General features: G+C 40.3%; 1 protein-coding gene across 3 annotated transcripts; it reads right to left on the bottom strand.

Moving 5' to 3' along the window:
• Window positions 1–910: 910 nt before the first annotated feature.
• Window positions 911–21687, bottom strand: LOC109882130 (CASP8 and FADD-like apoptosis regulator). 3 transcript variants are annotated; one of them, XM_031806017.1, is made up of 11 exons: window positions 21431–21687; window positions 20420–20730; window positions 20150–20255; window positions 17671–17812; window positions 15488–15555; window positions 15313–15379; window positions 15142–15194; window positions 6101–6179; window positions 2163–2352; window positions 1719–2039; window positions 911–1442 (listed from the first exon to the last, which is right to left on the bottom strand). In XM_031806017.1, the coding sequence occupies exons 1-11, from the start codon at window positions 21683–21685 to the stop codon at window positions 1313–1315; spliced, it is 1722 nt and encodes a 573-aa protein (XP_031661877.1). In that variant the 5' UTR covers window positions 21686–21687; the 3' UTR covers window positions 911–1312. The 3 variants fall into 3 exon arrangements, with proteins under 3 accessions (XP_031661877.1, XP_031661879.1, XP_031661878.1); XM_031806019.1 differs by having other exon boundaries at window positions 21153–21676; XM_031806018.1 differs by having other exon boundaries at window positions 20875–21473.
• Window positions 21688–26566: the final 4879 nt, after the last annotated feature.

Below are 26566 nucleotides of genomic sequence, written 5' to 3'. Positions count from 1 at the left end.
ACTAGTCATACCAGTCCTCTCAGGATCCCTCCCTCTGTTCTGGTACATATTTACTACACCCCTCCTCTCAGGATCCTCCCTCTGTTCTGGTACAGATATATTAGTCACAGCAGTCCTCTCAGGATCCCTCCCTCTGTTCTGGTACAGATCTACTAGTTTCAGCAGTCCTCTCAGGATCCCTGCCCCTTGACACATCTTCCTCTACTTTCTTCACTGCCTTAGAATATGACAGCTTATGCACTACTGCCCATAAGCTTTACACCTCTAATAACGTAATATCTTCAGCACAAAAGCTTGTACAGGATAACTTATATATCCGAACATTACTTCAACGATTCCACAGCATCCAACTCTGTTTTCACCCACCCTGAAACCACAACTGGATCAGGCAAACGGTAAGGGTCCACTTGCTCCAAAAACTTCACTCCTACTGTCACACTCATCTTTATCCGGAGCCTCGGTACAAGCCTCGGTCTCCGAGAACTTCACCACACCTAACCCATGCAATACTTTGACCTCATTCAATTCCATTTCTCCTCTTGTCTTCAGCTCACTCTGCTTACACTTTCTCCCATTCTTAGTTAACAAACCATCTCCCATTTTCCCTCAATTTTTTAACAATTCAAGCTCACCCTCTTCCTCCCTCTCACTTTTTCCCTCAATTCCTCCTCCGTATTCCAAGTATACATCTCCTTATGATAATATTGCACTTCTTCTGACATACATCTTGTTCTTGCCCTCTCAAGGGACTCCATTTTCCTTACGATCGCATTATAACGTTGTGATGGTGGATTTCAAATAAACTTCCCCGAAATACCAATCATATGTATTGAAAATGCATAGAAAATTAGCTTTCCTATCCCATCTAGGGTTAGGATTAACCCTAACCCATCTAGGTGAATAAATAAAGTATTTTAGGTCTATGTTTTATTACTACTTATCAGGCTTGGCTACATTTTAAAAAGCACAGATCTGAATTCACATTATTTTCTCCAATCCTTCATCCATCCTTCAGTAAAAAGAAAAACATGTTTTGAATAAATACATAGTAATAAAATACTGAATGTGTTTTGATTGCACTACTTCCTCGCTAGCTGCTCAATGTGATGCAAGACAGTTGTCGCCAGTAGAGGGTGCTGTTGTGGTTATCAAAGCTGCCAGTAGAGGGTGCTGTTGTGGTTATCAAAGCTGCCAGTAGAGGGTGCTGTTGTGGTTATCAAAAGCTGCCAGTAGAGGGTGCTGTTGTATACTGTATAATATAATCTAGTACTGCTCAGTGGTTATACATTAGAGCAAACTATATTATGTCTATCTATAACATGTAGAGATTCTTCCTGAGTGTGTGTCTCAGATTAATGTTGTATCTGGCTCCTGGATTCCTTCTGTTGTGGTCGAAGATCACCCTGTTCATCTCTGTATGGACATCCACTAGATGTGTTCTCCTGCAAGAAAAGCAAAGGAACCGTGTCATTCATGATTACACTATGGGCATTACTTTATTCAGTGCAATAAAAGCAAACATGAAATGTAATCTTTGATGCTTTTTTTGTCTAAATGTTGTACCATTAAACATACTGCAAAAACTGAAGACTGAAACCAGAGAGATCCCAGTGAGCAAAACAATCAGCATTTCACTCTGGGCAGGAACAACAGGATGGCTCATTTTCAATATCTATGACTGAAACATCTCTGTTTGATTGACATGTTGCAGTCAGTACCTCCTCTGAACTGCCTCTCTCAGGGCCTGCAGGTACACAGACCGATGGTCCTTCTCCTCCAGCTGACCCTCATCTGTCCAACAGTGGCTCCAGAAGACATCTGCGTCGGTGGGGACTGTCTCCACACTGAGAGGTTCCCCATACCCATCTGTCTCCAGATCCTCCTCCCTGTGAGAAGGGTGACCCGTGGGCCTGGAGGAGGAGTCCTGGGGGCCTGACACACTATAGGTCTGGATGAAGAACAGCTTGGGCTTGCCAGCCAGCCTGGGGCAGTAGTCAGGGGTGAAGAGGTGTCGGACCGTGTCAAGACGCACCCCGAGCCTGTCAAATAAAATGTACAACAATTATAATAAGATATGCCAAAATGTGCATACATATTTTAGTATGGGTGGGCCCAGTGGGAATCAAACCCACAACCCAGGTGTGGCGAGTTCCATGCTCAACCTGTGAGAGTCTGTAGCCAGCAGGTCGGTAGCAGTACCACGGCTGATGATGCAGCAGGCGAAGGCATCAACTTCCTGGGTCTGCCTCGGTTGGGCAGCCTGCCTGAGAAGAGACAGGGTATCCCACACTCTCGGCCACTTAACCAGGGTCACCTTGAATTGGAGCCCGCTGAACATCTCCTCCAACATGTCTGGTGGGAAGAAGAACATCATCACTGTTACTGACACACATCATCACTGTTACTGACACACATCTTCACTCTTACTGACACACATAATCACTGTTACGACTTTTACTTCCTCTAGATAGTCAAGTTTGATCGTCTAAAAAATTGTCATTTTAATCCATAGAGACGTGAAGGAGAAGCTCGTCGGATGTTGATCTCTTCTCTTCTTTTAATGGTCACATTTATCAAACATTTTTCAATAATTAAGATAAGTAATTATATATTAATTTGTCCTCTTTTTAATGTTAGCGGAAATGTTTACTTAATTTATTAATTTAATTATATTTCATACAAGCTTCTATTCGACCACATGAGAAGAATGGACGTTTTCGACTATTGATGTAAAACGATTGACTGTTGAGAGAAATCATATGGGAACACAGTTTGTAAAAAAAAACACGCCCTGTTAAGAACTCTTTTTATTTATTTAAATATTTTTTATATATATCGACTTTCAATGTTAGCATTGTCACTGTTACATCATCACTGTTACTGACACACATCATCACTGTTACATCATCACTGTTACTGGCACACATCATCACTGTTACATAATCACTGTTACTGACACACATCATCACTGTTACATCATCACTGTTACTGACACACATCATCACTGTTACTGACACACATGAACACTGTTACTGACACACATCATCACTGTTACTGACACACATCATCACTGTTACTGACACACATCATCACTGTTACTGACACACATCATCACTGTTACTGACACACATCATCACTGTTACTGACACACATCATCACTGTTACTGACACACATCAACACTGTTACTGACACACATCATCACTGTTACTGACACACATCATTTCTGTTACTGACACACATCATCACTGTTACTGACAAACATAATCACTGTTACTGACACACATCAACACTGTTACATCAACACTGTTACTGACACACATCAACACTGTTACTGACACACATCATCACTGTTACTGACACACATCATCACTGTTACTGACACACATCAACACTGTTACTGACACACATCATCACTGTTACTGACACACATCATCACTGTTACTGACACACATCATCACTGTTACTGACATACATCATCACTGTTACTGACACACATCATCACTGTTACTGACACACATCAACACTGTTACTGACACACATCATCACTGTTACTGACACACATCATCACTGTTACTGACACACATCAACACTGTTACTGACACACATCATCACTGTTACTGACACACATCATCACTGTTACTGACAAACATAATCACTGTTACTGACACACATCAACACTGTTACATCAACACTGTTACTGACACACATCAACACTGTTACTGACACACATCATCACTGTTACTGACACACATCATCACTGTTACTGACACACATCAACACTGTTACTGACACACATCATCACTGTTACTGACACACATCATCACTGTTACTGACACACATCATCACTGTTACTGACACACATCATCACTGTTACTGACACACATCATCACTGTTACTGACACACATCAACACTGTTACTGACACACATCATCACTGTTACTGACACACATCATCACTGTTACTGACACACATCAACACTGTTACTGACACACATCATCACTGTTACTGACACACATCATCACTGTTACTGACAAACATAATCACTGTTACTGACACACATCAACACTGTTACATCAACACTGTTACTGACACACATCATCACTGTTACTGACACACATCAACACTGTACATCATCACTGTTACTGACACACATCATCACTGTTACATCATAACTGTTACTGACACACATCAACACTGTTACATCATCACTGTTACTGACACACATCATCACTGTTACATCATCACTGTTACTGACACACATCATCACTGTTACTGACACACATCATCACTGTTACATCATCACAGTTACATCATCACTGTTACTGACACACATCATCACCGTTACATCATCACTGTTACATCATCACTGTTACTGACACACATCATCACCGTTACATCATCACTGTTACTGACACACATCATCACTGTTACTGACACACATTATCACTGTTACATCATCACTGTTACTGACACACATCAACACTGTTACATCATCACTGTTACTGACACACATCATCACTGTTACATCATCACTGTTACTGACACACATCATCACTGTTACTGACACACATCAACACTGTACATCATCACTGTTACTGACACACATCATCACTGTTACATCATCACTGTTACTGACACACATAATCACTGTTACATCATCACTGTTACTGACACACATCATCACTGTTACATCATCACTGTTACTGACACACATCATCACTGTTACATCATCACTGTTACTGACACACATCATCACTGTTACATCATCAATGTTACTGACACACATCAACACTGTTACTGACACACATAATCACTGTTACATCATCACTGTTACTGACACACATCATCACTGTTACATCATCACTGTTACTGACACACATCATCACTGTTACATCATCAATGTTACTGACACACATCAACACTGTTACTGACACACATAATCACTGTTACTGACACACATAATCACTGTTACTGACACACATCAACACTGTTACATCATCACTGTTACTGACACACATCATCACTGTTACTGACACACATCATCACTGTTACATCATCACTGTTACTGACACACAATATCAGCATCACATATGTGTTATCTGTCTCTACACTAGACTCAGTAGACTCAGTATGTGTTATATGTCTCTAAAGTAGACACAGTATGTGTTATCAGTCTCAACAGTAGACTCAGTAGACTCAGTATATGTTATCTGTCTCTACAGGAGACTCATCATGTGTTATCTGTCTCTACAGTAGACTCAGTATGTGTTATCTGTCTCTACAGTAGACTCAGCATGTGTTATCTGTCTCTACAGTAGACTCAGTATGTGTTATCTGTCTCTACAGTAGACTCAGTATGTGTTATCTGTCTCTACAGTAGACTCAGTATGTGTTATCTGTCTCTACAGTAGACTCAGTATGTGTTATCTGTCTCTACAGTAGACTCAGTATGTGTTATCTGTCTCTACAGTAGACTCAGTATGTGTTATCAGTCTCTACAGTAGACTCAGTATGTGTTATCAGTCTCTACAGTAGACTCAGTATGTGTTATCAGTCTCTACAGTAGACTCAGTATGTGTTATCAGTCTCTACAGTAGACTCAGTATGTGTTATCAGTCTCTACAGTAGACTCAGTATGTGTTATCTGTCTCTACAGTAGACTCATTATGTGTTATCTGTCTCTACAGTACTCAGTAGACTCAGTATGTGTTATCAGTCTCTACAGTAGACTCAGCATGTGTTATCTGTCTCTACAGTAGACTCAGTATGTGTAATCAGTCTCTACAGTAGACTCAGTATGTGTTATCTGTCTCAACAGTAGCCTCAGCATGTGTTATCTGTCTCTACAGTAGACTCAGCATGTGTTATCTGTCTCTACAGTAGACTAAGTATGTGTTATCTGTCTCTACAGTAGACTCAGCATGTGTTATCTGTCTCTACAGTAGACTCAGTATGTGTTATCTGTCTCTACAGTAGACTCAGTATGTGTTATCTGTCTCTACAGTAGACTCAGTAGACTCAGCATGTGTTATCAGTCTCTACAGTAGACTCAGTATGTGTTATCTGTCTCTACAGTAGACTCAGCATGTGGACTCTCACCTCCATCACTGCCAACACAGTCTATGATGAGACATTCACCCCGTGGGTCTGACTGGAGCCTGTAAACATCCACTGGGCTCTACAGAACAGAGGGGCAGGCACATTATTGTAAATGTACCACGCACGTAAGGTCTTCATCCCGAAAGGGACGAATATATATTCACTGGTATATTACCTGGTAGAACACTATGTATATTACCTGTTAGAACACAATATATATTACCTGATAGAACACTATCTATATTACCTTTATATTACCTGATAGAACACTATGTATATTACCTTCATATTACCTGATAGAACACTATGTACATTACCTTCATATTACCTGATAGAACACTATGTATATTACCTGATAGAACACTATGTATATGACCTTTATATTACCTGATAGAACACTATGTATATTACCTGATAGAACACTATGTATATTACCTTTATATTACCTGATAGAACACTATGTATATTACCTTTATATTACCTGATAGAACACTATGTATATTAACTGGTAGAACACTATGTATATTACCTGATAGAACACTATGTATATTACCTGATAGAACACTATGCATATTACCTGGTAGAACACTATGCATATTACCTGATAGAACACTATGTATATTACCTTTATATTACCTGATAGAAAACTATGTATATTACCTTTATATTACCTGATAGAACACTATGTATATTACCTGGTATATTACCTGGTAGAACACTATGTATATTACCTGGTATATTACCTGATAGAACACTATGTATATTACCTGATAGAACAATATGTATATTACCTTTATATTACCTGATAGAACACTATGTATATTACCTGATAGAACACTATGCATATTACCTGATAGAACACTATGCATATTACCTGATAGAACACTATGTATATTACCTTTATATTACCTGATAGAACACTATGTATATTACCTTTATATTACCTGATAGAACACTATGTATATTACCTGATAGAACACTATGTATATTACCTTTATATTACCTGATAGAACACTATGTATATTACCTTTATATTACCTGATAGAACACTATGTATATTACCTTCATATTACCTGATAGAACACTATGTATATTACCTTTATATTACCTGATAGAACACTATGTATATTACCTGATAGAACACTATGTATATTACCTTTATATTACCTGATAGAACACTATGTATATTACCTTTATATTACCTGATAGAACACTATGTATATTACCTGAGGGAACACTATGTATATTACCTGATAGAACACTATGTATATTACCTGGTAGAACACTATGTATATTACCTGATAGAACACTATGTATATTACCTTTATATTACCTGATAGAACACTATGTATATTACCTGATAGAACACTATGTATATTACCTTTATATTACCTGATAGAACACTATGTATATTACCTTTATATTACCTGATAGAACACTATGTATATTACCTGATAGAACACTATGTATATTACCTTTATATTACCTGATAGAACACTATGTATATTAACTGGTAGAACACTATGTATATTACCTGATAGAACACTATGTATATTGCCTGATAGAACACTATGTATATTACCTTTATATTACCTGATAGAACACTATGTATATTAACTGGTAGAACACTATGTATATTACCTGATAGAACACTATGTTTATTACCTGATAGAACACTATGCATATTACCTGGTAGAACACTATGCATATTACCTGATAGAACACTATGTATATTACCTTTATATTACCTGATAGAACACTATGTATATTACCTGGTATATTACCTGATAGAACACTATGTATATTACCTTTATATTACCTGATAGAACACTATGTATATTACCTGATAGAACAATATTTATATTACCTTTATATTACCTGATAGAACACTATGTATATTACCTGATAGAACACTATGCATATTACCTGATAGAACACTATGCATATTACCTGATAGAACACTATGCATATTACCTGATAGAACACTATGTATATTACCTTTATATTACCTGATAGAACACTATGTATATTACCTTTATATTACCTGATAGAACACTATGTATATTACCTGATAGAACACTATGTATATTACCTTTATATTACCTGATAGAACACTATGTATATTACCTTTATATTACCTGATAGAACACTATGTATATTACCTGATAGAACACTATGTATATTACCTGATAGAACACTATGTATATTACCTGGTAGAACACTATGTATATTACCTGATAGAACACTATGTATATTACCTGGTAGAACACTATGCATATTACCTGATAGAACACTATGTATATTACCTTTAGAAATTTCATAAAAATCCTACAATGTGATTTTCAGGATTTTTTTTGTCATTTTGTCTGACATAGTTGAAGTGTACCTATGATGAAAATTACAGGCCTCTCTCACCTTTTTAAGTGGGAGAACTTGCACAATTGGTGGCTGACTAAATACTTTTTTGCCCCACTGTATATTACCTGGTAGAACAGGTAAACTATGTATATTACCTGATAGAACACTATGTATATTACCTGGTAGAACACTATGTATATTACCTGATAGAACACTATGTACAGTGGGGCAAAAAAGTATTTAGTCAGCCACCAATTGTGCAAGTTCTCCCACTTTAAAAAAATGAGAGAGGCCTGTAATTTTCATCATAGGTACACTTCAACTATGACAGACAAAATGAGAGAAAAAAATCCAGAAAATAACATAGTAGGATTTTTATTGAATTTATTTGCAAATTATGGTGGAAAATAAGTATTTGGTCACCTACAAACAAGCTAGATTTCTGGCTCTCACAGACCTGTAACTTCTTCTTTAAGAGGCTCTGTTACGGTTTTCTTCCGTCGAAGGAGAGTCGGACCAAAATGCAGCGTGGTAATTTTGATACATGTTTAATAAACAAATAAACACGAACAATACAAAAACAAGAAACGTAACGCGAAAACCGAAACAGCCTATACTGGTGCAAACTAACACAAAGACAGGAACAATCACCCCCGAAACACTCAAAGAATATGGCTGCCTAAATATGGTTCCCAATCAGAGACAACGATAAACACCTGCCTCTGATTGAGAACCACTTCAGGCAACCATAGACTTTCCCAATACCTACAAAAAATCCCAATACCTACAAAAAAAACAAGACTAAACACACCACATAATAAACCCATGTCACACCCTGGCCTGACCAAAATAATAAAGAAAACACAAAAATACTAAGACCAGGGCGTGACAGGCTCCTCTGTCCTCCACTCGTTACCTGTATTAACAGCACCTGTTTGAACTTATTATCAGTATAAAATACACCTGTCCACAACCTCAAACTGTCACATTCCAAACTCCACTATGGCCAAGACCAAAGAGCTGTCAAAGGACACCAGAAACAAACTTGTAGACCTGCACCCGGCTGGGAAGACTGAATCTATAAGCAACTTGGTTTGAAGAAATCAACTGTGGGAGCAATTATTAGGAAATGGAAGGCATACAAGACCACTGATAATCTCCCTCGATCTGGGGCTCCACGCAAGATCTCACCCCGTGGGGTCAAAATGATCACAAGAACGGTGAGCAAAAATCCCAGAACCACACGGGGGGACCTAGTGAATGACGACCTGCAGAGAGCTGGGACCGAAGTAACAAAGCCTACCATCAGTAACACACTACACCGCCAGGGACTCAAATCCTGCAGTGCCAGACGTGTCCCCCTGCTTAAGCCAGTACATGTCCAGGCCCGTCTGAAGTTTGCTAGAGAGCATTTGGATGATCCAGAAGAAGATTGGGAGAATGTCATATGGTCAGATGAAACCAAAATATAACTTTTTGGTAAAAACTCAACTCGCCGTGTTTGGAGGACAAAGAATGCTGAGTTGCATCCAAAGAACACCATACCTACTGTGAAGCATCATGCTTTGGGGCAGTTTTTCTGCAAAGGGACCAGGACGACTAATCCATGTATAGGAAAGAATGAATGGGGCCATGTATTGTGAGATTTTGAGTGAAAACCTCCTTCCATCAGCAAGGGCATTGAAGATGGAACGTGGCTGGGTCTTTCAGCATGACAATGATCCCAAACACACCGCCCGGGCAACAAAGGAGTGGCTTCGTAAGAAGCATTTCAAGGTCCTGGAGTGGCCTAGGCAGTCTCCAGATCTCAAACCCATAGAAAATCTTTGGAGGGAGTTGAAAGTCCGTGTTGCCCAGCAACAGCCCCAAAACATCACTGCTCTAAAGGAGATCTGCATGGAGGAATGGGCCAAAATACCAGCAACAGTGTGTGAAAACCTTGTGAAGACTTACAGAAAACGTTTGACCTCTGTCATTACCAACAAAGGGTATGTAACAAAGTATTGAGATAAACTTTTGTTATTGACCAAATACTTATTTTCCACCATAATTTGCAAATAAATTCATAAAAATCCTACAATGTGATTTTCAGGATTTTTTTTGTCATTTTGTCTGACATAGTTGAAGTGTACCTATGATGAAAATTACAGGCCTCTCTCACCTTTTTAAGTGGGAGAACTTGCACAATTGGTGGATGACTAAATACTTTTTTGCCCCACTGTATATTACCTGGTAGAACAGGTAAACTATGTATATTACCTGATAGAACACTATGTATATTACCTGGTAGAACACTATGTATATTACCTGATAGAACACTATGTATATTACCTGATAGAACACTATGTACAGTGGGGCAAAAAAGTATTTAGTCAGCCACCAATTGTGCAAGTTCTCCCACTTTAAAAAAATGAGAGAGGCCTGTAATTTTCATCATAGGTACACTTCAACTATGACAGACAAAATGAGAGAAAAAAATCCAGAAAATAACATAGTAGGATTTTTATTGAATTTATTTGCAAATTATGGTGGAAAATAAGTATTTGGTCACCTACAAACAAGCTAGATTTCTGGCTCTCACAGACCTGTAACTTCTTCTTTAAGAGGCTCTGTTACGGTTTTCTTCCGTCGAAGGAGAGTCGGACCAAAATGCAGCGTGGTAATTTTGATACATGTTTAATAAACAAATAAACACGAACAATACAAAAACAAGAAACGTAACGCGAAAACCGAAACAGCCTATACTGGTGCAAACTAACACAAAGACAGGAACAATCACCCCCGAAACACTCAAAGAATATGGCTGCCTAAATATGGTTCCCAATCAGAGACAACGATAAACACCTGCCTCTGATTGAGAACCACTTCAGGCAACCATAGACTTTCCCAATACCTACAAAAAATCCCAATACCTACAAAAAAAACAAGACTAAACACACCACATAATAAACCCATGTCACACCCTGGCCTGACCAAAATAATAAAGAAAACACAAAAATACTAAGACCAGGGCGTGACAGGCTCCTCTGTCCTCCACTCGTTACCTGTATTAACAGCACCTGTTTGAACTTATTATCAGTATAAAATACACCTGTCCACAACCTCAAACTGTCACATTCCAAACTCCACTATGGCCAAGACCAAAGAGCTGTCAAAGGACACCAGAAACAAACTTGTAGACCTGCACCCGGCTGGGAAGACTGAATCTATAAGCAACTTGGTTTGAAGAAATCAACTGTGGGAGCAATTATTAGGAAATGGAAGGCATACAAGACCACTGATAATCTCCCTCGATCTGGGGCTCCACGCAAGATCTCACCCCGTGGGGTCAAAATGATCACAAGAACGGTGAGCAAAAATCCCAGAACCACACGGGGGGACCTAGTGAATGACGACCTGCAGAGAGCTGGGACCGAAGTAACAAAGCCTACCATCAGTAACACACTACACCGCCAGGGACTCAAATCCTGCAGTGCCAGACGTGTCCCCCTGCTTAAGCCAGTACATGTCCAGGCCCGTCTGAAGTTTGCTAGAGAGCATTTGGATGATCCAGAAGAAGATTGGGAGAATGTCATATGGTCAGATGAAACCAAAATATAACTTTTTGGTAAAAACTCAACTCGCCGTGTTTGGAGGACAAAGAATGCTGAGTTGCATCCAAAGAACACCATACCTACTGTGAAGCATCATGCTTTGGGGCAGTTTTTCTGCAAAGGGACCAGGACGACTAATCCATGTATAGGAAAGAATGAATGGGGCCATGTATTGTGAGATTTTGAGTGAAAACCTCCTTCCATCAGCAAGGGCATTGAAGATGGAACGTGGCTGGGTCTTTCAGCATGACAATGATCCCAAACACACCGCCCGGGCAACAAAGGAGTGGCTTCGTAAGAAGCATTTCAAGGTCCTGGAGTGGCCTAGGCAGTCTCCAGATCTCAAACCCATAGAAAATCTTTGGAGGGAGTTGAAAGTCCGTGTTGCCCAGCAACAGCCCCAAAACATCACTGCTCTAAAGGAGATCTGCATGGAGGAATGGGCCAAAATACCAGCAACAGTGTGTGAAAACCTTGTGAAGACTTACAGAAAACGTTTGACCTCTGTCATTACCAACAAAGGGTATGTAACAAAGTATTGAGATAAACTTTTGTTATTGACCAAATACTTATTTTCCACCATAATTTGCAAATAAATTCATAAAAATCCTACAATGTGATTTTCAGGATTTTTTTTGTCATTTTGTCTGACATAGTTGAAGTGTACCTATGATGAAAATTACAGGCCTCTCTCACCTTTTTAAGTGGGAGAACTTGCACAATTGGTGGATGACTAAATACTTTTTTGCCCCACTGTATATTACCTGGTAGAACAGGTAAACTATGTATATTACCTGATAGAACACTATGTATATTACCTGGTAGAACACTATGTATATTACCTGATAGAACACTATGTATATTACCTGATAGAACACTATGTACAGTGGGGCAAAAAAGTATTTAGTCAGCCACCAATTGTGCAAGTTCTCCCACTTTAAAAAAATGAGAGAGGCCTGTAATTTTCATCATAGGTACACTTCAACTATGACAGACAAAATGAGAGAAAAAAATCCAGAAAATAACATAGTAGGATTTTTATTGAATTTATTTGCAAATTATGGTGGAAAATAAGTATTTGGTCACCTACAAACAAGCTAGATTTCTGGCTCTCACAGACCTGTAACTTCTTCTTTAAGAGGCTCTGTTACGGTTTTCTTCCGTCGAAGGAGAGTCGGACCAAAATGCAGCGTGGTAATTTTGATACATGTTTAATAAACAAATAAACACGAACAATACAAAAACAAGAAACGTAACGCGAAAACCGAAACAGCCTATACTGGTGCAAACTAACACAAAGACAGGAACAATCACCCCCGAAACACTCAAAGAATATGGCTGCCTAAATATGGTTCCCAATCAGAGACAACGATAAACACCTGCCTCTGATTGAGAACCACTTCAGGCAACCATAGACTTTCCCAATACCTACAAAAAATCCCAATACCTACAAAAAAAACAAGACTAAACACACCACATAATAAACCCATGTCACACCCTGGCCTGACCAAAATAATAAAGAAAACACAAAAATACTAAGACCAGGGCGTGACAGGCTCCTCTGTCCTCCACTCGTTACCTGTATTAACAGCACCTGTTTGAACTTATTATCAGTATAAAATACACCTGTCCACAACCTCAAACTGTCACATTCCAAACTCCACTATGGCCAAGACCAAAGAGCTGTCAAAGGACACCAGAAACAAACTTGTAGACCTGCACCCGGCTGGGAAGACTGAATCTATAAGCAACTTGGTTTGAAGAAATCAACTGTGGGAGCAATTATTAGGAAATGGAAGGCATACAAGACCACTGATAATCTCCCTCGATCTGGGGCTCCACGCAAGATCTCACCCCGTGGGGTCAAAATGATCACAAGAACGGTGAGCAAAAATCCCAGAACCACACGGGGGGACCTAGTGAATGACGACCTGCAGAGAGCTGGGACCGAAGTAACAAAGCCTACCATCAGTAACACACTACACCGCCAGGGACTCAAATCCTGCAGTGCCAGACGTGTCCCCCTGCTTAAGCCAGTACATGTCCAGGCCCGTCTGAAGTTTGCTAGAGAGCATTTGGATGATCCAGAAGAAGATTGGGAGAATGTCATATGGTCAGATGAAACCAAAATAGAACTTTTTGGTAAAAACTCAACTCGCCGTGTTTGGAGGACAAAGAATGCTGAGTTGCATCCAAAGAACACCATACCTACTGTGAAGCATCATGCTTTGGGGCAGTTTTTCTGCAAAGGGACCAGGACGACTAATCCATGTATAGGAAAGAATGAATGGGGCCATGTATTGTGAGATTTTGAGTGAAAACCTCCTTCCATCAGCAAGGGCATTGAAGATGGAACGTGGCTGGGTCTTTCAGCATGACAATGATCCCAAACACACCGCCCGGGCAACAAAGGAGTGGCTTCGTAAGAAGCATTTCAAGGTCCTGGAGTGGCCTAGGCAGTCTCCAGATCTCAAACCCATAGAAAATCTTTGGAGGGAGTTGAAAGTCCGTGTTGCCCAGCAACAGCCCCAAAACATCACTGCTCTAAAGGAGATCTGCATGGAGGAATGGGCCAAAATACCAGCAACAGTGTGTGAAAACCTTGTGAAGACTTACAGAAAACGTTTGACCTCTGTCATTACCAACAAAGGGTATGTAACAAAGTATTGAGATAAACTTTTGTTATTGACCAAATACTTATTTTCCACCATAATTTGCAAATAAATTCATAAAAATCCTACAATGTGATTTTCAGGATTTTTTTTGTCATTTTGTCTGACATAGTTGAAGTGTACCTATGATGAAAATTACAGGCCTCTCTCACCTTTTTAAGTGGGAGAACTTGCACAATTGGTGGATGACTAAATACTTTTTTGCCCCACTGTATATTACCTGGTAGAACAGGTAAACTATGTATATTACCTGATAGAACACTATGTATATTACCTGGTAGAACACTATGTATATTACCTGGTAGAACACTATGTATATTACCTGGTAGAACACTATGTATATTACCTGATAGAACACTATGTATATTACCTGGTAGAACACTATGTATATTACCAGGTAGAACACTATGTATATTACCTGGTAGAACAGCCTTTTTCTTTCAGGCTCTGCAATGTTTTCGTTCTCTGGAGCTAAAATGACAGAATAACAGCTGCTTTCTACAGAGGATATACTTTTTTAATGAACACTAATCATGATAAACAGTTGGTATTTTAAAGAAACCTCTCCTGAGGATTGAAAGTAACTTACTGTTCTGTGTGGACTGCTCTTGTCTTGAATGGCATGATACAGGGGAGGCAGTGGGCATGGGGTTGGACTGAGGGACAGAAATCACTGTTAGAGGAAACATCCTTTATAGAAAGCTGTAGTAGAGGCGAGGGAAGGTGTCCCTGTTTCAAGAGGAGGTAGTGTAGTAGTGACTCACTGGAGTCCTGATCCACTGCTGCTGGGCCTGGTGAGTCATCACCACTGGGCTATGTTGTGGTGTTCCAACTACAACAAGTTGCACAGGAAGAAGTATTTCCAAACAGGATGTAACAGAGGTGGTTCAGATTGAGAACAAGGGCCATATTAGTATCAAGAGTGAGAGTAGGAGTTCTGATTTACAGTGCATTCAGAAAGTATTCAGACCCGTTGACTTTTTCCACATTTTGTTACATAACAGCCTTATTCTAAAAATGGATTAAATTGATTTTTTTGTCCTCATCAATCTACACACAATACCCCATAATGACAAAACAAAAACAGGTTTTTAGGAATATTTGAAAATGTATAAAAAAACTAAAACTGAAATATGACTTACATAAGAGTTCAGACCCTTTACTCAGTACTTTGTTGAAGCACCTTTGGCGGCGATTTAAGCCTGGAGTCTAATTGGATATGACGCTACAAGCTTGGCACACCTGTATTTGGGGAGTTTCTCCTATTCTTCTCTGCAGATTCACTCAAGCTCTGTCAGGTTGGATGTGGAGCATCACTGCACAGCTATTTTCAGGTCTCTCCAGAGATGTTCGATCGGGTCCAAGTCCAGGCTCTGGCTGGGCCACTCAAGGACATTCAGAGACTTGTCCCGAAGCCACTCCTGTCCCATGGCGGTGCCAGGATTGTGACGCATTCCTGTGTTCTCCCGGACACGCTCCTCCACCCCTATAACCGGGGTACCTGCTCCTGCTGACTCCATAGTCGGTCAGTGATTCTGTAATGGGTGCGTGCTGGTGGAAGGAAGTCAGGCGCAGGAGCGAACTTGGTATAAACGGAGCAGTTTAATAAGTGCTCAAAAACTCCGAAAACCAAAAGATACAAAATAATACAAGTGGGTACAAAACCCGTCGCACACCAGAACATATCTTGCACATAGCTTACAAACAAACAATCACCAACAAGGACATGAGGGGGATTGGAAACAGGTGTGATACAAGACAAGACAAAACCAAAGGAAAACGAAAAGAGGATCAGCAATGGCTAGAACGTTGGTTTTCATTAAGGATCTCTCTGTACTTTTCTCTGTTCACCTTTCCCCCGATCCTGACTAGTCTCCCAGTCCCTGCCGTGAAATAACATCCTCACAGCATGATGCTGCCACCACCATGCTTCACCATAGGGATGGTGCAGACGTGACGCTTGGCATACAGGCCAAAGAATTCAATCTTAGTTTCATCAGACCGGAGAATCTTGTTTCTCATGGACTAAGAGTCCTTTAGGTGCCTTTTGGTAAACTCCAAGCGGGCTGTCATGCCTTTTACTGAGGAGTGGCTTCTTTCTGGTCACTCTACAATAAAGGCATGATTGGTGGAGTGCTGCAGAGATGGTTGTCCTTTTGGAAGGTTCTCCCATATCCACAGAGGAACTCTGGAGCTCTGTCAGTCTGGTTCTTGGTCACCTCCCTGACCAAGGCACTTCTCCCCCGATTGCCCAGTTTGGCCGGGCGGTCAGCTCTAGGAAGAGTCTTGGTGGCTCCAAACTTCTTCCATTTAAGAATGATGGAGGCCACTGTGTTCTTGGGGACCTTCAATGCTACAGAAATGTTTTGGTACCCTTCCCCAGATCTGTGCCTTGATACAATCCTGTCTCTGAGCTCTACGGACAATTCCTTCGACCTCATGGCTTGGTTTTTGCTCTGACATGCACTGTCAACTGTGGGACCTTATATAGACAGGTGTGTGCCTTTCCAAATCAAGTCCAATCAATTGAATTTCCCACAGGTGGACTCCAATCAAGTTGTAGAAACATCTCTCAAGGATGATCAATGGAAAAAGGATGTACCTGAGCTCAATTTCAAGTCTCATTACAAAGGGTCTGAATACTTATGTAAATACGTTATTTAATTTTTTCAAACATTTTCTAAACCCCTGTTTTCACATTGTCATTATGGGGTAGGTTGATGAGGAAAACATTTAATTTAATCAATTTTAGAACAAGGTTGTAAGGTAACAAAATGTGGAAAAAGTCAAGGGGTCTGAATACTTTCCGAATGCACTGAAGAATCCATTTAGCCACTTAGGTCACAATGAGTATATGGAGATCCTGGATCCTAATCTAATCTTGATATGGCCCCAGATATCCAGAAGTCCTCCAGAATCCCAAGGTGGGCCTTTTCCTAATTCTTACCTGATGTCAGGTTCCGGTACCCTTTGACCTTCCTGGCCAGGTCAACCCTGCTGATGTCCCTCAGACATTTTTCTATCAGCTCCACCCTCTCAGAAGACACTCTGTCCAGCTTCTCCAGATCAACTATGACATCCAGGAAACTCTGTCACACAGAGAAAGGATATGAAATGGTTCAAAAACGTTCCAGAACATCTGTTTCTGGATCTTCTGGACATACACTGATTATGAACACCACTTGTTGTTGTAACTGTCATATTGTTGTCCTGCTGTTGTTGTTAAGTCTTACCCTATACCCAATCCCTCAACATGATCATGACAAAAGAGATGATTATGGACTACAGGAAAAGGAGGACAGAGCACGCCCCCATTCCCATTGACGGGGCTGTAGTGGAGCAGGTTGAGAGCTTCAAGTTCCTTGTCGTCCATATCACCAACAAACTATCATGGTCCAAACACACCAAGACAGTCGTGAAGAGAGCACGACAAAACCTATTCCCCCTCAGGAGACTGAAATATTTGGCATGGGTCCTCAGATCCTCAAAAGGTTCTACAGCTACACCATCGAGAGCATCCTGACTGGTTGTATCACTGCCTGGTATGGCAACTGCTCGGCCTCCGACCGCAAGGCACTACAGAGGGTAGTGCGAACGGCCCAATACATCACTGGGGCCAAGCTTCCTGCCATCCAGGACCTCTATACCAGGCGGTGTCAGAGGAAGGCCCTAAAAATTGTCAAAGACTCCAGCCACCCTTGCCGGCAAGCGGTACCGGAGCGCCAAGTCTAGGTCCAAGAGGCTTCTAAACAGCTTCTACCCCGAAGCCATAAGACTCCTGAACATCTAATCAAATGACTACCCAGACTACTTGCGCTGCTGCTACTCTCTGTTATTATCTATGCATAGTCACTTTAATAACTCTACCTAGATGTACATATTACCTCAATTACCTCGACTAACCGGTGCCCCCGCACATTAACTCTGTACCAGTACCCCCTGTATATAGCCTCCACATTAACTCTGTACCGGTACCCCCTGTATATAGCCTCAACATTGATTCTGTACCAGTACATTCCACATTGACTCTGTACCGGTACCCCCTGTATATAGCCTCAACATTGATTCTGTACCGGTACCCCCTGTATATAGCCTCCACATTAACTCTGTACCGGTACCCCCTGTATATAGCCTCAACATTGATTCTGTACCGGTACCCCCTGTATATAGTCTCCACATTTTTTTATTTATTTTTACCTTTATTTAACTAGGCAAGTCAGTTAAGAACAAATTCTTATTTTCAATGACGGCCTAGGAACAGTGGGCTAACTGCCTGTTTTGTACCTTGTCAGCTCGGGGGTTTGAACTTGCAACCTTCCGGTTACTAGTCCAACGCTCTAACCACTAGGCTACGCTGCCGCCCCACCGGTACACATTGACTATTTACCAGTACCCCCTGTATATAGTCTCCACATTAACTCTGTACTGGTACCCCCTGTATATAGCCTCCACATTGACTCTGTACTGTAACACCTGTATATAGCCTCCACATTGACTCTGTACCGGTCGGTATCCCCTGTATATAGCCTCCACATTGACTCTGTACCGGTACCCCCTGGATATAGCCTCCACATTGACTCTGTACCGTAATACCCTGTATACAGCCTCCACATTGACTCTGTACTGTAATACCCTGTATATAGCCTCCACATTGACTCTGTACCGGTACCCCCTGTATATAGCCTCCACATTGACTCTGTACCGTAATACCCTGTATATAGCCTCCACATTGACTCTGTACCGGTACCCCCTGTATATAGCCTCCACATTGACTCTGTACCGTAATACCCTGTATATAGCCTCCACATTGACTCTGTACTGTAATACCCTGTATATAGCCTCCACATTGACTCTGTACCGTAACACCCTGTATATAGCCTCCACATTGACTCTGTACTGTAATACCCTGTATATAGCCTTGTTATTGTTATTTTACTGCTGGTCTTTAATTATTTGTGACTTTTATTTCTCCTTTTTTAGGTGTTTTTCTTAAAACTGCATTGTTGGTTAAGGGCTTGCAAGTAAGCATTTCACTGTAAGGTCTAGCTGTTGTATTCAGCGCATGTGACAAATACAATTTTATTTGATTGTTGTCATGTCTTACAGTACATAAGCAATACCCTATTGTTGTCATGTCTTACTTAAAGCAATACTTGTCTGGCAGCTCGGTTTGTGTTTTGTACTAAATTGAAAAGAAAATCTATTAAAATAAAATAAAAAACATTCCATAACAACTAGATCCTCAGGAAACATACCACAGAAGAAGAGGAATGTTCTCACAGAAATGCACAGTACATTACAGCATACCTAGTGGTATTTACATTGCAGGAATCCCCCACCCACAATGCAGAAATATTTCATGACATAATCAGATCAGGCTTGTCAGTAATGAAATAAAATGTAAAATGTCTGAACGAAGCCTTTACCTTGACTCTGGTCAGCCTCTCTCTGGATAAAGAACCACTCAGCAGAAACTTGAGCGATTCCAGGTCTTCTGTCCCCATGTCTTCGCTCACATCAGACATCAACACTCTGTAACCAGGAAACAGAACAGCTTCATAGACAGAACTCCATGTAATATATTTACTAATGAAGACCGCGATGAATGAGACTGTAAAGAATGTTTGGTCTATTGGTGTGTGTTGTTATCCTGGAAAAGACAATAGCATAATTCAAACCTAAGGAATAAATCTCACCTGTACTCTGACAAAGCTTGGTTATGTCCCAGAATCCCATCCACTTCATGTTTACTGATGTGAAACTCTTTCTTCAGGAGATCAAAGCGTCTCAGTCTGAACAGAAGTTCCACCAGGTACAGCTGATCCACCTGTCCTCTGCTCAGCCAGGAATTTAACACCTCTCTCACATGATCAGAACCACACCTGTCAGTGTCAAGGGATCCACACAGGTACAGGAGCCTCCTGCACTCACCTGAGCTCAGGTCCTCACATATCCTGTTGATCATCTGATATAACTCTCCATTAGCCATAGAACTCATCAGGAGTCTCTGAAAGGGAAAACAGGGATTGATTTTATGGATAGAAAATTATGTAAACTTCATTATTTCTAAATGGGTATTTGCATCATAGATCTATGGCCCATTTGAAATTAAAAGCAACTTGAATTGGCAAATATGTATACCACTGCTTACTTGCATAGTTATGTCGTTCCCAGTCTCACGCTGTGCTCAATAGACTAGTGCCTTAGTTATTATCGTAGGCATATTTTACTATTATTGAACCTGCATGTGGCCAATAGGTGAAAATATACAGGCAGCACATACATGGTAATGCGAACGGTGGAAAATGAAAGTTAGACGAGGCATGAAACCAACCAGAAATGAATTATTCAAAGGTTAATAAAACACGAATATTTCAGAGAAAATTAACAACATACGTCGGTTATATCGCAAATGAAAACTATGAATACCTTTTAGAGTAGGACACAGCGAGGTCTGTTGCATGAAGACTGAGAAATGAGATGATTATAATGACGAATTGAAGTTTCGCGAATTACGAAATGGAAAGCGCAAATGGGGAAGATCGTTTCAAATTCTGTGTAACCACCCACGCGGGAAATTACACTTTTCATTTCGGTCTGGGTGGCCGGATCACGGAACTGACTCAATGTTGGTCATAAAGTATTTTAATGAATTAGTCACTGATAAATATATGCTAAAACCTGCTCAAAACGAAAGTGAAAGTTACCACGCCATCAGGCTCCTCTGCAAAGACCCTTGTCTGCATCCAGATGGTTTTCGCTGCTGCCAGCACTGCCTTCCTTCTGAAAATAAAGGAAATCCCTTCACTGAGTAGGTGTGTCAAAATATTTGACAGGTACTGTATGGCAATATGGCACCTCCGGTTTGTGGTACATGGCCAAAATACCACCGCTAAGGGCTGTATCCAGGCACTCCGCGTTACGTCATAGTGAACAGCCCCTAGCAGTGGTATATTGTCCATTTACCACAAACCGACCGAGGTAAAGCCCGTTTCAGGTTGGATATTCGACGGATATTGCCCACTCTTGTTTGTGTACATAGTTTCAAATTTGCAATTGCTCCTTGGTCATGTCAATTACACACCTAAGAAGCATGCAGTGGATATACACCCATATTGCATAACCTCTAGTCATGTATCTTCTATACTGTTGTACATTATTATTAGTTTGAAAATTAGGGGGTTCAGTCCAGTGTTGTGTTTACCCTTTTTTTTAAATATTTATCTACAATAATTGGTAGTTCTAAGTACTTATTTTCCCAGTTTTATTTTATTTTCCCACAGTATTTAACAGTGGTACACAATAGGAGAGAGACAGATAACATCTCCTTTCGTTGTTATATCAACCATAAAGGAAAAGGGAAAAATACGAGAGTCATGTTATTAATTGTCCAAAGCAGGGATGGAGAATGAGCTGGTGAGGTAGGCTGGACAATACATATACTGAACATGGATGGAGAATGAGCTGGTGAGGTAGGCTGGACAATATATATACTGAACAGGGATGGAGAGTGAGCTGGTGAGGTAGGCTGGACAATATATATACTGAACAGGGATGGAGAATGATCTGGTGAGGTAGGCTGGACAATATATATACTGAACAGGGATGGAGAGTGAGCTGGTGAGGTAGGCTGGACAATACATATACTGAACAGGGATGGAGAGGGAGCTGGTGAGGTAGGCTGCAGTGGGTTTGCTGGACAATACATACAGTATACTGAGCATGTAACCACAGTAACGGTGACCAATAAATCAAATAATAAAAATATAATATTGACAAATTAAACAAATTGTAGACCTTTAATGTTTTCCAACATGGCAACAGACACTTAAGTTTAATTAAGTATGAAACATTTCACTGTGTTAACTTTTTCTTTATCCCTGGTTGATGTACATTTCAGAGCCTCTTCATTGTGGATGGGTTTTAATATACATTTTCAACAACAAAGACTGCACTTCCAGTTTCTGTTCTTTACTCTGTTGAACTATGTTGTCTTCATTCCTAGGCACAGGGGATGGGATGGGATGTTGGGGAAGTTCTGTGCAACTTCCTTGGCTATCTACACCCCAAAAAAATATAAAATCATTTTTTACCTAATTGTCACATAACAGCTATCCATTCATTATTGAAAATATATCTATCAAACCTGCATTACAAAGACCCCACAGCTGAAGGTGTCCTGCTGCATGGTGGGAGTTATTTCCCCTCCTTTACACTTTATGTCCACCCAGTCGTCTTTTCCACGGCAGGATCTTCTCATTTTGAAGTATTCTCTTTTTTATGTAAACATAATGGAATTATGATTAGTTATAGGCAAATGAATACGCAAGCCAAATTTGTATGCTGTTTTCCTTATCACTATAATCTAGTAGTAATTTATTAGTAGAGGTAATTTCCTTTATGCCCCATTCCACATACAGCCTAAATTATAGGCACTGAACCATTTACAGGACAATAAAAGTAGCATATAGGATCCAACCCTATCACAGAGTGAATAAATGTACAGTCGTGGCCAAAAGTTTTGAGAATGACACAAATATTAATTTTCACAAAGTCTGCTGCCTCCGTTTGTATGATGGTAATTTGCATATACTCCAGAATGTTATGAAGAGTGATCAGATGAATTGCAATTAATTGCAAAGTCCCTCTTTGCCATGCAAATGACCTGAATCTCAAAAAAACATTTCCACTGCATTTCAGCCCTGCCACAAAAGGACCAGCTGACATCATGTCAGTGATTCTCTCGTTAACACAGGTGTGAGTGTTGACGAGGACAAGGCTGGAGATCACTGTCATGCTGATTGAGTTCGAATAACAGACTGGAAGCTTCAAAAGGATGGTGGTGCTTGGAATCATTGTTCTTCCTCTGTCAATCATGGTTACCTGCAAGGAAACACGTGCCATCATCATTGCTTTGCACAAAAAGGGCTTCACAGGCAAGGATATTGCTGCCAGTAAGATTGCACCTAAATCAACCATTTATCGGATCATCAAGAACTACAAGGAGAGCGTTTCAATTGTTGTGAAGCACCAGGACCGTCTCCTAAAGTTGATTCAGCTGTGGGATCAGCGCACCACCAGTACAGAGCTTGCTCAGTAATGGCAGCAGGCAGGTGTGAGTGAATCTGCACGCACAGTGAGGCGAAGACAATTTTTGTTGGATGGCCTGGTGTCAAGAAGGGCAGCAAAGAAGCCACTTCTCTCCAGGAAAAAAAGCTTGTCCGGAGAAGACAAGGTGAGTGCTACCATCAGTCCTGTGTCATGCCAACAGTAAAGCATCCTGAGACCATTCATGTGTGGGGTTGGGCTCACTCACAATTTTGCCTAAGAACACAGCCATGAATAAAGAATGGTACCAACAAATCCTCCGAGGGCAACTTCTCCCAACCATCCAGGAACAGTTTGGTGATGAACAATGCCTTTTCTAGCATGATGGAGCACCTTTCCATAAGGCAAAAGTGATAACTAAGTGGCTCGGGGAACAAAACATCGATATTTTGGGTCCATGGCCAGGAAACTCCACAGATCTTAGTCCCATTGAGAATTTGTGGTCAATCCTCAAGAGGCTGGTGGACAAACAAAACCCCACAAATTCTGACAAACTCCAAGCATTGATTATGCAAGAATGGGCTGCCATCAGTCAGGATGAGGCCCAGAAGTTAATTGACAGCATGCCAGGGCGGATTGCAGAGGTCTTGAAAAAGAAGGGTCAACACTGCAAATATTGACTCTTTGCATCAACTTCATGTAATTGTCAATAAAAGCCTTTGAAATTTATGAAATGCTTGTAATTATACTTCAGTATTCTATAGTAACCTCTGACAAAAAATCTAAAGACACTGAAGCAGCAAACGTTGTGGAAATTAATATTTGTGTCATTCTCAAAACTTTTGGCCACAACTGTAGACCGTTTGTAGACTTTTAGAAAAAAATATTAAGTGACAGTTTCATCAGTACGTGCATAAAGAAAGTCATATCACAAAGATCACAGATGACAGTGCCCACCAAATCTATGACAATAGAGAATGAATTGTAAGCACCAAAGTGAGTTTTGTCGTGGAAATTGCAAGATTATGTTATAATGCTTGTATTGCATTATAATGGTTGTTTTATTCGACAGAATAGAGTGTTCTGTTAACTATTGTGTGTGTGTTCTACTGAGGAGAGCCTCTATGAGATAACACTGACAGAGGAGATTTACGATGTCTTTGGGTGATAAAACCTAAAGAGCATTCCAGATAACATGAGGTAATGTTTTTGTGCTATACCGTACCAGGGTGAGACGGTTCCAGTTTGGAGTCAGAGGGCCAGACACTGGTCTATACAATGAAAACTGTTGACACAGCAGATACTGTCTGCTATGTATTATAGGTATCTTTCTTACAAATCTTAACCTTGTGACCATTCTATTAATCTGTTGTTCGTCATGTAGGTTGAGAGGTGTGTATCTTGGCTATAAAAGATCTTTGTACTTTTGTGTTGTCACTCTCAATGGTTCATTAGAAATTGAAATTGAATTGAAATTGAAAGTAATTTCTAATGCAAAGCTCTTATTATTAAAGATGTAGTTTATGTATAACTCTGACTCGTGTGTGAGTTTGTCTCTCTCCTCATTTGGTAATACAGAAATTAACCACGACAGTTTGTCAAAATAATATCTGAAAATGACAGTTGTTGAACATAATACTTCTATTTGCAATAGCAATTTATGATATATGCAGTTGAGGAATATTCCATGTACCAACACTACATGTAGGACGGACATAAGACATTCCCACATACAATATTTTTTTATTTCACCTTTATTCAACCAGGTAGGCCAGTTGAGAACAAGTTCTCATTTACAACTGCGACCTGGCCAAGATAAAGCAAAGCAGTGTGACACAAACAACAAAACAGAGTTACACATGGAATAAACAAATGTACAGTCAATAACAAAATACAAAAGTCTATATACAGTGTGTGCAAATGTAGTAAGATTAGGGAATAAATAGACCATAGTGACAAAGTAATTACAATATAGCAATTAAACACTGGAATGATAGATGTGCAGAAGATGAATGTGCAAGTACAGATACTGTGGTGCAAAGGGGCAATTTTTGGGGGGGAAATAAAATAAATAACAATATGGGGGTGACGTAGTTGGATGTGCTACTTACAGATGGGCTACGGACAGGTGCAATGATCTGTAAGCTGCTCTGACAGCTGATAAATCAGTGATTTTTGCAATTTGTTCCAGTCATTGGCAGCAGAGAACTGGAAGGAAAGGCGGCAAAAGAAGGAATTGGCTTTGGGGGTGACCAGTGAAATATACCCCTGCTGGAGTGCGTGCTACGAGTGGGTGCTGCTATGGTGACCAGTGAGCTGAGATAAGGCGGGGCTTTACCTAGCAAGGACTTATAGATGACCTGGAGCCAGTGGGTTTGGCGACGAGAGTATACAGGTCGCAGTGGTGGGTAGTATATAGGGCTTTGTTGACGAAACGGATGGCACTGTGATAGACTGTATCCAATTTGCTGAGTAGAGTGTTGGAGGCTATTTTGTAAATTACATCGCCGAAGTCCAGGATCGTCAGTTTTACGAGGGTATGTTTGGCAGCATGAGTGAAGGATGCTTTGTTGCGAAGTAGAAATCCGATTCTAGATTTAATTTTGGATTGGAGATGCTTAATATCCAGTCTCCAAGGTGGCATAGCAGTTCAGACGTCTTTTGTCCTCGTCTTGTCGTGTCCTGTATATATATATATATTTACAACTTTTTCACATACATTTTATTTTTATTTTCCATCAACTCATCTTCAAAACACTCTCCTGCAACCCGCCTCACCAATGTATATTTATAAA

Source organism: Oncorhynchus kisutch, linkage group LG26 (assembly GCF_002021735.2).
Source record: "Oncorhynchus kisutch isolate 150728-3 linkage group LG26, Okis_V2, whole genome shotgun sequence".
In the NCBI taxonomy this organism is placed as follows: domain Eukaryota; kingdom Metazoa; phylum Chordata; class Actinopteri; order Salmoniformes; family Salmonidae; genus Oncorhynchus; species Oncorhynchus kisutch.
This window is presented reverse-complemented; position numbering and strand designations above follow the sequence as displayed.